Below are 13,025 nucleotides of genomic sequence, written 5' to 3'. Positions count from 1 at the left end.
CAGTTGATGTCATCTACTTGGACTTTGCTAAAGCGTTTGATACAGTACCTCACAGAAGGTTAATGATCATATTGAGGAATATTGGCCTAGAACATATTTGTAATTGGATAGAGAACTGGCTGAAGGATAGATTACAAAGAGTGGTGGTAAATGGAACATTTTCTAATTGGACCAGTGTTGTTAGTGGAGTACAACAGGGGCAGTCCTTGGTCCTTTGCTTTTTAACTTGTTTATTAATGACCTGGAGGTGGGCATAGAAAGTACTGTTGCTATTTCTGCTGACGACACTGAATTGTGCAGAACTATAAGTTCCATGCAGGATGCTGCCACTTTGCAGAGCGATTTGACAAAATTGAAAAACTGGGCAGCAGACTGGAAAATGAGGTTCAATGTTGACAAGTGCAAAGTTATGCACTTTGGTAGAAATAATATAAATGCAAGCTATCTACTAAATGGTAGTTTGTTGGGGGTATCCTTAATGGAGAAGGATCTGGGTTTTCTTTTTTTTTATAGATAACAAGTTGTCTAATTCCTGGTAGTGTCATTTGGTGGCTCCAAAAGCAAATAAAGTGCTGTCTTGTATATTAAAGGGCATTGACTCAAGGGGTGAAAACATCATTTTACCTCATTATAGGTCTCTGGTAAGGCCTTACCTTGAGTATTGCAGTGCAGTTTTGGGCTCCATATGTTTTAAATATGTTTTGAGTTTGTGAAAGAAAAAAAAAATTAATAGTGTACATTTGTTTTTATTTATTTTATTATGAATATATAAACTGTACCACTCAATTGAAAAACAAACTGAAATCTTTTAGGTGGAGGGAAGAAAACCAAAAAAACTAAAATAATGTGGTTGCATAAGTGTGCACACCCTCTTCTAACTGGGGATGTAGCTTTTTTCATTATTAAGCAATCACATTCAAAATCATGTTAAATAGGAGTTAGCATACACCTGCCATCATTTAAAGTGCCTCTTATTAACCCCAAATAAAGTTCAGCTGCTCTAGTTGGTCTTTCCTGACATCTTTTTAGTTGCATCCCACAGCAAAAGCCATGGTCCACAGAGAGCTTAGAGGGATCTCATTGTGAAAAGATATCAGTCAGGAGAAGGGTACAAAAGAATTTCCAAGGCATTAGATATACCATGGAACACAGTGAAGACAGTCATCATCAAGTGGAGAAAATATGGCACAACAGTGACATTAACAAGAACTGGACGTCCCTCCAAAATTGATGAAAAGACGAGAAGAAAATTGGTCAGGGAGGCTACCAAGAGGCCTACAGCAACATTAAAGGAGCTGCAGGAATATCTGGCTAGTACTGGCTCTGTGCTACATATGACCACAATCTTCTATATTCATCATATGTCTGGGCTATGGGGTAGAGTGGCAAAGAAAAACATCCAAGCAAGTCTACATTTTGCAAAAACACATCTAAAGTCTCACAAAAGCATGTGGGAAAAGGTGTCATGGTCTGATGAAACCAAGGTTGAACTTTTTGGCCATAATTCCAAAAAATATGTTTGGCGCAAAAACAATACTGCACATCACCAAAAGAACACCATACCCACAGTGAAGCATGGTGGTGGCAGCATCATGCTTTGGGGCTGTTTTTCTTCAGCTGGGACTGGGGCCTTAGTTAAGATAGAGGGAATTATGAACAGTTCCAAATACCAGTCAATATTGGCACAAAACCTTCAGGCTTCTGCTAGAAATCTGAACATGAGGAGGAACTTAATCCTTCAGCATGACAACGACCCAAAGCATACATCCAGATCAACAAATGAATGGCTTCACCGGAAGAAGATTGCGTTTTGGAATGGCCCAGCCAGAGCCCAGACCTGAATCCGATTGAAAATCTGTGGGGTGATCTGAAGAGGGCTGTGCACAGGAGATGCCCTCGCAATCTGAAAGATTTGGAGTGTTTCTGCAAAGAAGAGTGGGCAAATCTTGCAAAGTCAAAATGTGCCATGCTGATAGACTCATACCCAAAAAGACTAAGTGCTGTAATAAAATCGAAAGGTGCTTCAAGCAGGGTCGGACTGGGGTGTGCAGGGCCCACTGGGGCTCCCGCCCCATGGGCCCTGCAGGTGCCCCAGCCGCGTCCCCTAGCCCCCCCCAGGGGCCCCCCCGCAGGGCCCCCGCCTGACGTCCTCCCCGAGCGCATTAAAATTGAATGCGTCGGGGAGAAACAGTCAGTAGGGGGAGCGCAGGCAAAGGTCGGACTGGGCCGCTGGGGCCCACTAGGGCCGGGGCCCACCGGGATTTTTCCTGGTGTCCTGGCGGCCCAGTCCGACCCTGGGTTCAAGAACGTATTAGTTTAAGGGTGTGCACACTTATGCAACCACATTATTGCCTTATAACTGTTGGGGAGCGCATGTGCGCATGTCATTTTCTTAGATATTTTCAGGCACTGCCTCCTGTGTTGCCAATTAGTTCTGTTCATCTGCGCGACAATACAATTTGCTGCGTGACGCATTTTTTTTGCGTGGGCGTTTCTTTCTGTAACGTGTTTGTCATCCTTTGGATGATCATGGTCAAACTACGCATGCGTAAAAAAAAAAACTACATAGGTGGCAGAAGGCTACGCCCAGCGAATTTTATTGTCACACAGCAAATTATTTTGCCCATCCCTACCCATGACATGAAGCAGTTTGATTGAAGTATCAGCCATATTACTGTATAGCTAGATCTGTATGCACTTATCCTTAAACTTAAGGTCATCTTGTGTTTACGTTTCCAAAAGTGAAAAAATGAGGGATATCTTACACAGAGTATTCCACAGAATAAAATGTTTGAAAGCAAAAAGTGAGCTATGTTTAATGAGAAAATGTATCATTCACTTTAATCAGTCATTACACTGATATATTTCAATATACATTTGTAAAGCGGATTTGTCTTGCAGTAATCATGGGCGCCCTTATAAAGGAGCCACTATAAAGATGGAGTTTAATGTAGAAGTAATACGTTGAAAAGGCATACTTTTACGTACTAAATGCATAATTTTGTTTTTTCAAAAGATGACAGAGGTCATACCTGCTAAAGACCATCATAAAGGCTTCTTGAAATCCTTGTTTAAAGTACCTATTTTTATCTGTAATAAAGAAGATTCTTTGCTGTCTTTTGTAGGTGAGAAAAATTATCCGAGTCTGCAAAGGGATCCTGGAATATCTAACAGTTGCTGAAGTGGTAGAGAGCATGGAGGATCTTGTCACTTACACTAAGAACTTAGGCCCTGGTATGTTTACTTGTAAAGTATTTATTTTTTTTTTTTCCTTTGGATAAATGTGTAGTATAAACCATTGTTCTACTTGTTCCACATGAGTCCAACAAATGGGGTTTATGCTAAATGTACGCTTAAGATTTTTTAAAAACTTTGACTAAGTCCTAGTTATTGTGATAAACAATGATGTATACAGGAGTTTTCTGTCCCTTTAACAGGAGAAATTACAGATTATTTTATACCATGGGGCCACAAAAATGTTATAAGCCTTTCTTACAGTTACAATAATCTATTTTCATCCTGCTGACTCCCTGGCCAGCGTTATAAAAGTGTGACCATTGTTAGCGTAATTCCATAGATCGTATATATCTCATTTATACAAGTGTCTAATAATATACAGGTATGGGATCCCTTATCCGAAAACCTTTTATCCAGAAAGCGCTGAATTACGGAAAGCCTGTCTCCCATAGACTCCATTATAATCAAATAATTGATAATTTTAAAACTGATTTGCTTTTTCTCTGTAAAATAAAACAGTACCTTGTAATTGATCCCAACTAAGATATAAATAATCCTCATTGTATGCAAAATAATGCTATTGGGTTAAAATAATGTTTTATTGATTTTTTTAGTAGACTTAAGGCATGGAGATCCAAATTACAGAAAGACCCCTTATCTGGAATACCCTTGGTCCCGAGCTTTCTGCATAACGGGTCCTATACCTGTACTAAGGTTTTTAAAGGAGTTAAGTAAAACTAGCGAAAAGTGGTGTCATCAGTTTTTCTAATTGTGGTTGAAAAACGGTGATATTTACTAATGTAGAGCAGCATTATAAGAAATTAAGGTTTTATTATTTTCAGTTAACCTTTACTTATTGTCATGTGGTTGCATCTACTTTAATGCTTTCAGTTCATAAGAAGCTGTAGAGTGGAAGCTTTGAAACGCTTTTTCGAAACTTGGTAATTTGGAGTAGAAAGACAGTTGTGCCTATTCTGGATTCATCAGAATCTGTTCTTTCCAAAACTGTATAGTTTTCTAGGGTAAACCTACTGTAAGGTTAATTTTTGGCCTTGAAATCTAAAGTATGCAGATTTCTGGAGCAGTGCTTTTGGAAAGTTATTAGTGTACTGCTGGGAGTTTTTGACCTATACAAGATAGAAATCTCCATAAAACTATATTGTATGCCCCAACATATATGGTATTGATGCGTTCAAGAGAAATTGAACTTTCCAAATAAGTTGCATTTTATTGTATACAATAACTCATGTTTCTGATGTATTTGTTTATATTATGGAAAATATTACTTTTCTTCATTATTTTTACATTTAGAAGCCTATATTTTGTTACAGAAGTGGAATTACACAAAAATTCTAGCATATTTTGAAAGCTTAGGTTGTCCCGAAAAAAACCCCCATTATATTGTTTTTCCAGGTAAACTAAAACTACCCTCTAGGAAAGGCCCCTAAAGTGAAAGAGTGCAAAATTTTCAACAGTCTGAGAATACAAGTTCCGCTTTAACCAGATCGGTTGGTGGTTAAAGGAATACTGTCATGGGAAAACAGGTTTTCAGTTTTAATAGAGCTTCTCTAGAAGAATCCTACATTGAAATCAGACACAATGCACTGAGATGGCTGCCTACACACCAACATTACAACTAAAATATATATATATATTTGTTGGTTCAAGAATAACATTTTAAATGGTAGTGAATTATTTGCTATGTAAACAGTGTAATTTAGAAATCAAAAGTTCACCAAAAAATCATTACAGTATGCCTTTAATCATAGATTTCAGACAAAAATGAAACTGCTCAAGAGTTAATGTTGGTGCGCACAAAGTAACATTTGATAAAATAAAGGTCAAAAATATTATATGCAATCATTTTAGTGCAACACTAGGGGGGGTGATTTGTCAATGGTCGAGTTTGATTTTATTTTGTGCTTAAAAAAAACTAAAATTTAGGTTATAGTTTGAAAACTCAAATGTCTGGTATTTATTAAGTGCAAAAAACCCGAAAACTTAAATGTAAAAATGCAAAAAAAATACCACCTAAAAGCATGCAAATTTCAACAGAAGTCAATGGGAATCATCATAGGCAAAGTCAAGCCATATTCTCTTTGTAATTTTTTTTTTTGAGCGCGCGTAAACTCTTAAAAATTCAAGATATTCAAGTTCTTTTTTCTAATTAATTTTCCTTATTAATAAATTAGGGACCATTCAATAAGAGTTTATTTGCTTTGAAAGCTCATAGATGTAGTCTTAGTATTCTATCTGCAGAAAGGCCTAATGCTACTTACTTTTTGTTATAGGGATGACTAAGATGGCAAAGATGATTGATGAACGTCAGCAGGAGTTAACCCATCAAGAACACCGTGTGATGCTTGTAAATTCCATGAACACTGTGAAAGATCTTCTGCCAGTCCTAATTTCTGGTCTGAGTTTATTTTCCTGATTTGATTATCCAAGAAGCACATTAATTGCTTATAATGATTTACAACTGCGAACCATGTGCCTTAAGGCTCTGGCACACGAGGAGATTTGTCGCCTGCGTTTTTTCCCCCTGGCGCTTTGGCGACAAGTCGCCACGACAATACCCACGAAGAGCTTTCATGCGAGTTGAGCTCCAGGCGATCTGCTACCCATGGTACACTCAACCGTTAACCCCCCCTCATGTTTACTAAAGTCGCTCAGAAAAGGGTCTGTGTGCGATTTGAAGTAGCCTCGTATGTTTTGATGCTGGCGATTTCCATTGATTTTGCATTGGCGTCTTGTCGCTCGTCTTGTCGCCAAATGGCTCTTTTAAAAATCGCCGGCGACAAATCTCTTTGTGTGCCAGAGCCCTTAACGTAGCATCTGATTGGGCTGGTAGTTTTGTTACTTGCAGTTAAAGCTAGACAGATTTAATTGCTTGCACTCAACTACAGTTCATATCGTCTTGTTGACTCCAGGCACAGGTTAGGTCTATAAAACAGCTTGTAAAGACTCCTTCCAAAGACTGCTGAATTTATAACAAATTGACATCTGATTTTTGAATTTGAGAAAGTATTTTTATAATTGAATTGCCAATAAAATATTCTAAAATATGCTACCTTTAGGCTATTTGAAAGTCATATTTGTTTTCTTTAATATTTTCTTTCTATGTCCTAAAATAAGGCAAACCAGCAGGCAAGCAAAACAGCAGAAAGCCTCAGTTTTATTACACTGAATAGTTTGCATTCCTGATGGTTTTTCCTCCAAAAAACATTGTTATGGTTTTATCAGTATTGTTCACTTTTACCCCAGTTGCCTGAAGGTCTTATTATTGGCATGCAGCATGGGGCAATATAACTGAAAAAAAGGTTTAATGAGTACAATTTTAAATTGAATTTAGCTTATAGCATTCTAAAAACCATTGTTGCTTTGCATTGTTCCTCTTAGCAATGAAGATATTCGTGACTACTAAAAATTCACGTAGTCAAGGAATTGAAGAGGCTTTAAAGAACCGCAACTTTACAGTAGAAAAAATGAGTGCCGAAATTAACGAGATCATTAGAGTATTGCAACTCACTTCCTGGGATGAAGATGCTTGGGCCAGTAAGGTGAGGTTAAGCCTGCATGGTTTTCCCCTGTGAGTAAATAGGAAAGATGGGCATACTGGTAAAAACAGTTTTTTAAATTTATGTTTGCTATCTTTTTTTTTTTTTCCATTTATTATTTTTCATCAAATTAATAAATTAGCAGCAGATTTGATGTATTTGAAACACATGTATAATACATCATTAAGCTAGTTTCTGTACAACTATTTTTTTGATTTTTAGATTTTATACAAAAAAATTTTTAGTGTGTCGGTTTTGTCTAGGTGGTTTATAAATTGTATTTTGTGTATGTCTGTATCAATCAGTTTATTTGGACAGCACAAATATTCTAGATCAGTAGTATTTCATATAATTTAAAAATACAGGAGGAAGTTGGTTGCAAAGTTGACCACATCAGCCTATTGTGAGAGAAATAGAGCAAGTGCAACACAAAAAGCCTTTTGTATGGATCCCAATAGTGCCCATAACTATGGGGAATTTCAGGCACCTTACTCGACCAAATCATGCATTTAGTGCATCCTTGTCATAATTGGACTGATGGGACAGGTAAAATCCCTGTTGAGCTTTTCCTCCATTTCTCTAGCACAGAACGAATAACTCTTTATTACCTTTTCCATATTATTTTTGTATTTTGGTACAAGTTGCCTGAATCATGGAATCAAGAAACCCCTGTGAGAAAAATAAGAAAGAATTGGTTAAGAACTCAGGGAAAAAGACAGATGCCAAATATACATGAGAATTCAAGTAGGCTATAATTATACTGGGCTGTCAGGGTCCGTTGCTTAGTAAAAATTTGCATAGACTAAATCAGAGAGCAAGAGCAAATGCATTCTGTAGGACTTAAAAATACATTAGCCCAAAAACAACCATAGCAGTTGTAAGACTACATGTCTGTTGATGTCTTTGCGTAATGCCCTGGTGGGAAAGGATTTTGTGCAAGGGGGGCCTGGAAATTTTTTGCTGCCAGGAGTGAGGTTTGGCCCCCAACGTTATGCCCCTGCATGGGACCTGAGGTTTTCCCTATAAGGCATCTCCATAAATTTGAACTTCGTACATTATGTCTGCTGAAAATCAATTAAACATTAAATAAAACCAACAAGATTGTTTTGCACCAAATATATATTCATACAGCTTATTTAGGATAAAATAAACACTCCATAGCTTTCTAAATAATATGTTTTTGAATAAGGGATCCCATACCAGTATAGTATCTTGTTTGTAGAATCCTCCAATTGTGCATAGGCATTGCCATAGAGGTCACTTCAGCTAATGCAAAATCAACACATTTACTTATTTTTTATGGATTTTGCCCCAACATAAAATCTTTTAAAAGTACACTTTCAGATGAATCTAAAATGGTGCACATGTTTTATATTCTAAAATACCAAACCATAACACTTTCCCAAACTTAAAACTATCTGAACATTTTTTCAAAGCTTGTGTAGCATCTTTTGTCCCACAAGTTATTAAGAACCAGAAATACTTACTAAATATGAATGCTAGAGTTCATCAAACAGTTTGATGCAGTGTGGATTACCGAGTATCATGCTGCAAAATTTCCACCCTGTATGTGTCACAAAAAAACAATAACAAGAATAGCACTCCCTTAAAACTGTAACCCCCACATGTAATAAAGGGCACCAAGTTTGCCCAAGTTACACATAGCAACCAATAAGATGTTTGCTTTTAAACAGGTGACCAATAAATTCTATTTGCTGATTGGATGCTATGGGTTACTGCTCCTGGGCAAACTTAGAGCCTTTTTATTTACATAAGCTCCTAAATGTTTCATAGGCAGGTTGTCATCTTCCTTGACAATGAAATAATCTGTTTTTAATATGAAATGTCTAGAATGGAAAGGGTTTCTAAACCTTTATGTATTAATAATAATTAGTGTTTTGGTTCTCTAGTTTGCTATATTTCTGGCTAGGTCACAACAATAGGAGGTTGTTGGCAGTTTGTGTCTGTTTTCATGCTTTCTTTTTTCTATTTTTTTCTATTTGTTCTGTTGTGAAGAAGGTAAGCCTTATACAGCTACAGCATGTCCTGATAACTATAGGTTGCTGTGTTTTCTTTTCCTAACAAAGTGTGCCAGTAATGAATGTCTTTATATATAATATTATGCAGAAGTTTTTGACCATCTTGTTATTGCATCATTTGGTGCTTTCTTGTGGTTGTCTAACTGTAAAAATTAACCATAAATTTCCATTTTCAGTGAAATCTGCAGTTTAATTGCCAGAAGAAAATGAGGAATTGTGTATATTTAATTTAAAGGGCTTATATGGAAAATATTTATATACATAGGATAAAATGTCGAAAATGGGAAGTTTTTTTTTTTTGTTACATAATCTACGACAGTGCTGTCGAACTTCTGTTGTACAGAGGGCTGGAATTTTTGTGGCCTACATGGTGGAGGGCAGATAATGAAAGCCAGTTTTGACCACTCCCCCTTTTTTTTTTAAACTGCACCCACTTAAACTACTCACGTTATCACAAGAACTTTTAAGACCAATACCCACACTAATGGTGGTAGTGCAGCCAAAACTCAAATGGTTGGTGCTCACTATAGGGACATCACCCTTCATTCGTATATAAAAATTTGTTATTATGTCATAACCTTAAATCCATATACTGCCTCTTCCCCTGTGGATAGCACAGCTTACCCCAGCACATAATTACACACCTTAGGGACCATATAATGACTATTTCCAAATGCTAACAAACTCCCAGAATAAACCCCCACCAGATTCAATTCCCACAGGCAGCATAGGGTAGGCAGAGTATGGCACACACAGGCAGCATAGAGCAGGCAGAGTACTGTCTGTATGTGCCATACTTTGCCTGCCCTATGCTGCCTGTGAGTACTATACTGTTCCTGCCCTACCCTGCTTATGTGTGCCATACTATGCCTGCCCTACCCTACATGCGTGTGCCATACTATGCCTGCCCTATGCTCCCTGTGTGTGCCATGCTTTGTCTGCCCTGTGCTGCCTGTGTAAGCCGTATTCTGTCTGCCCTATGCTCCCTGTGTGACCCATATTCTGCCTGTCTTATGCTCCCTGTGTGTGCCATACTCTGCCTGCCTATGCTGCCTGTGTTAATCCTAGTACTGATACCATTTAAAGCAGAGTCACAAAGCACAGTCACAGTAAGTCACAGTAAGCAGTCACAGCAGCCAGACAGGTTGGGGGCTGAGATGCGGGCCCTGGGCCATGGGCCACCGGTTGGACAGAACTGTAAATAAAATGGAATAAAAAACACAGAGAAAACCCTATGTACGTTACCGAGTTATCTTGTGTCCTCTGAGGCAAGAGGTGGGAAATCCTGAGCCCATCTCCCAACATAAGTTGAGCCTCCTGAATGAGCTAACTAGTACCGGGGTCTGTGCCCCTTATATCCCCCTGCTGGGCCCCTCCCTCATTACCGTATGCATGAGGAGGGAATGCCCAGGAGCTTGTCACATGACCAACCCCCTGTAGAGTCCTGCACTTCTCATGCCAGTTTTTGTCATATAATATTGGTACTTGCCAGTACCCAATATTAATATGAAAGTAGGGGATTGTTGTAACCCATATGTGGGTGATCAAAATGATACCAAACATGAGGGGTGTCTCTTGTACCAGTCCCCCAGAAACTATCCCTCTTAACTGGTGGGTATAGGAAGTCCCTGTTTGGTATCATTGGGAAGCATGCGGGCCCCCTCATAAACCATATATGATTTATGAGGATGGGAACCCTAAAGCAGAGGAGATATGGATCCCTTTCTATAATCCATATTTTTCTGATAGCTGCACCCCCCCCCCCCTGCTATTCTAGGTCCACAACTGACTTCTTTGATCACAGATCAAAGAAATCAATAGCCCCAGGTTTCCCGCCCTCCAAATGGCTGGATTCGCATTGTCTGCTCCCTCTGCTGAATTTGTCACCTCCCGCAGTCCCTGATTGTCTTTAGGGGGTATTTGTGAATTACCCCCTACTGGGAAGGGTTTCCCTCAAATGTGGATTCCAACCAGACTTTTCTAAATTGGAAATTTAACCCTTTACATGTTGAACTTTACTGCTACAACATGACAGCAGCCCCACCCACTTTTTCTAACCTTGAGTACGAAGTCACGCAGTAACTGTGCAAAGTTTGGGAACCATGGCATCAAACCAATAAAATTCAATATGTGAAATCTGATTGGCTGTTGGTGGCTCCGCCTAGTTTTTCAAAACTAAAACTGCAGTCCCCTAGTGACCAACTGTAAAGAGTTTGGGAACCTGGTGTTATTGCTGTGAGAATGGCAGCAGGTTGTATTTCCACCAAGTAAATAGGTAAAATCTGATTGGCTGTTCACAGCTCCGCCCACTTTTGGGCATCCAACAGTCATCATATTTTCATTCAGGCTGACCATATGACTGTGTGATTCAAGTTTGGGGAGTGTAGCCTCAAAGCTGTAAGATTGGCAGCAGTTTCAATTTCCCCATAAAAGTCAATGGGCGGAATTTGATTGGCTGTTGTTGGCCCCTCCCACTTTGGGGTCATCCAACAAATGTCGCTGTTTCATTCGGGGTGACCCCATGATTGTTATTCAAGTTTGGGGGCTGTAGCTTCAAAGCTTTAAGAGTGGCAGGAGTTTGAAAATCTTCCCTGTCAAAGTCAATGGAAAAATTGGGGGGTTCGGAGCGGCGCCACAAAAAGATGGGGGGCCGGATCGCTTAGAAAAGCACAAGAAACCTGCTCCGCTGTAGGGCGAAGAAGAGTGGAGTGTTTGGGTGTTGTATCCCTAAAACTGTAGGAGGAGTAGCGTTTAGAAAATGGGGGGTGCTAAGATTAAGAAGAAGAAGTGGAAGAATAAGCCAAAGTTGAATAACAGTATGTTGGGGTTTTCAAACGCTTGCACGAAAAATTCGGAAAGGTTCTGCCGCTGTTTACAATCGTTTGGTACGAAAATTTCGGGACTTTCGGATCGCCAATACGATATTATCGTGACTAATACGATTTTTTCGTAAGCATTTTCGTGATATTTGCGATCTTCAGAAAATATCGTATCCAATCCGAATTTTTCCCATTCGGGATTCGAACTCGTGTTTTAATGAATCGGCCCCTTGGTGTTAACTATAACACTTATATATATATATATATATATACCACACATATAGTGGCAAGAAAAATGTGTGGTAATCTGTTCTTAAACATAGACACAGACAGAAAAATATTTAGTAAATCCCCATAGGAGGGTAATGAGATATAATTATTGTGATGTAACAGATTATAGAACATCATTTACTTTGTAAACTGAATATATGCCAGTTACACATATGTAACATTTTAATTGAGAGGGATGCCCTTCGTAATACATTGTTTTAAGTTTGCCAAAACAATAATATATTGTATACATCGTTTGAAGTGACCATAGTACAAAGTGAATAGATTTTCAGATTAAGGATTAGGGGCTATGACTGGGACCTACTTGCAAAAAGAAGTGACCAGTGCAAGATAACAAACTAACAACACACACAGGCAAAAAAAAAAGACAAAAACTATGTTGCCAGATGATGTTATTTCATGTATCTGATTCCAGTCACACCTCACACTGCAGTGTTCCAGCACTTCATTTTAGCCATATTGGCTATTTTAAAACATTTTTTGATGACATCACAGTGATGTAATTTTAATTGAGAATAATGGTATAATGACTTCAAAGACTATTATTTCTAGATCCTAAATATTATATACAGCGAGAGACAGAGTGTATTGACACCCCAAATACATTATATTATATTATATTATGTACAGTGGAACAGAGGAACCCAATACACCTGTGATAACCCTTACCCCTCTAAAACGTAGGTTACGTAAAGGCTGGGGAAGGTTTCAATAATGTGTAGATCAAAATTAACTTAACAATTGTCTGCATTGCTAAAAATACTTATAAAACTGTATCATAGCAATAGGTTGTTTTTTTTTTTTTTTTTTTGCTCAGTTTACTTACCCCCATGTAAAAGCTAGAAAGAGGCATAATTCAAGGACTATTCAAAAAATGTTTTTAAAAAGTTGCTAAACATAAAAATGAACTACTTCTGTATGCTATTATGCTTAAAGGGGAAATTTGACATGAGCCAATTTATGTGGTCTTGTGTAAAAAGGTGCATAAACATATCTGATGTCACAGATATAAACAATGATTGTCTGTCTATGTAAATCATATATGTCAAACACAAGGCCCGGGGGCCAAATCCGGCCCACCT

The 13,025-nt window shown here is 38.3% G+C and overlaps 1 protein-coding gene across 5 annotated transcripts in view; it reads left to right on the top strand.

Moving 5' to 3' along the window:
• vcl (vinculin) overlaps positions 1-13,025 on the top strand; it is a 117,043-nt gene that overhangs the window by 47,950 nt on the left and 56,068 nt on the right. For 3 of the 5 annotated variants that reach the window (XM_031904678.1, XM_031904675.1, XM_031904676.1), the window contains 4 exons: positions 3,126-3,234; positions 5,529-5,651; positions 6,637-6,797; positions 8,811-8,813. In XM_031904678.1, the coding sequence (XP_031760538.1) occupies positions 3,126-3,234; positions 5,529-5,651; positions 6,637-6,797; positions 8,811-8,813 (396 nt within the window). The remainder of the gene's footprint in view (positions 1-3,125; positions 3,235-5,528; positions 5,652-6,636; positions 6,798-8,810; positions 8,814-13,025) is intronic. The other 2 variants (XM_031904677.1, NM_001097253.1) reach the window with 1 other exon arrangement.

This window comes from Xenopus tropicalis, chromosome 7, assembly GCF_000004195.4.
Source record: "Xenopus tropicalis strain Nigerian chromosome 7, UCB_Xtro_10.0, whole genome shotgun sequence".
In the NCBI taxonomy this organism is placed as follows: Eukaryota; Metazoa; Chordata; class Amphibia; order Anura; family Pipidae; genus Xenopus; species Xenopus tropicalis.
Note: the sequence above shows the minus strand (reverse complement) of the source record. Positions and strands in the feature narration are given on the sequence as shown.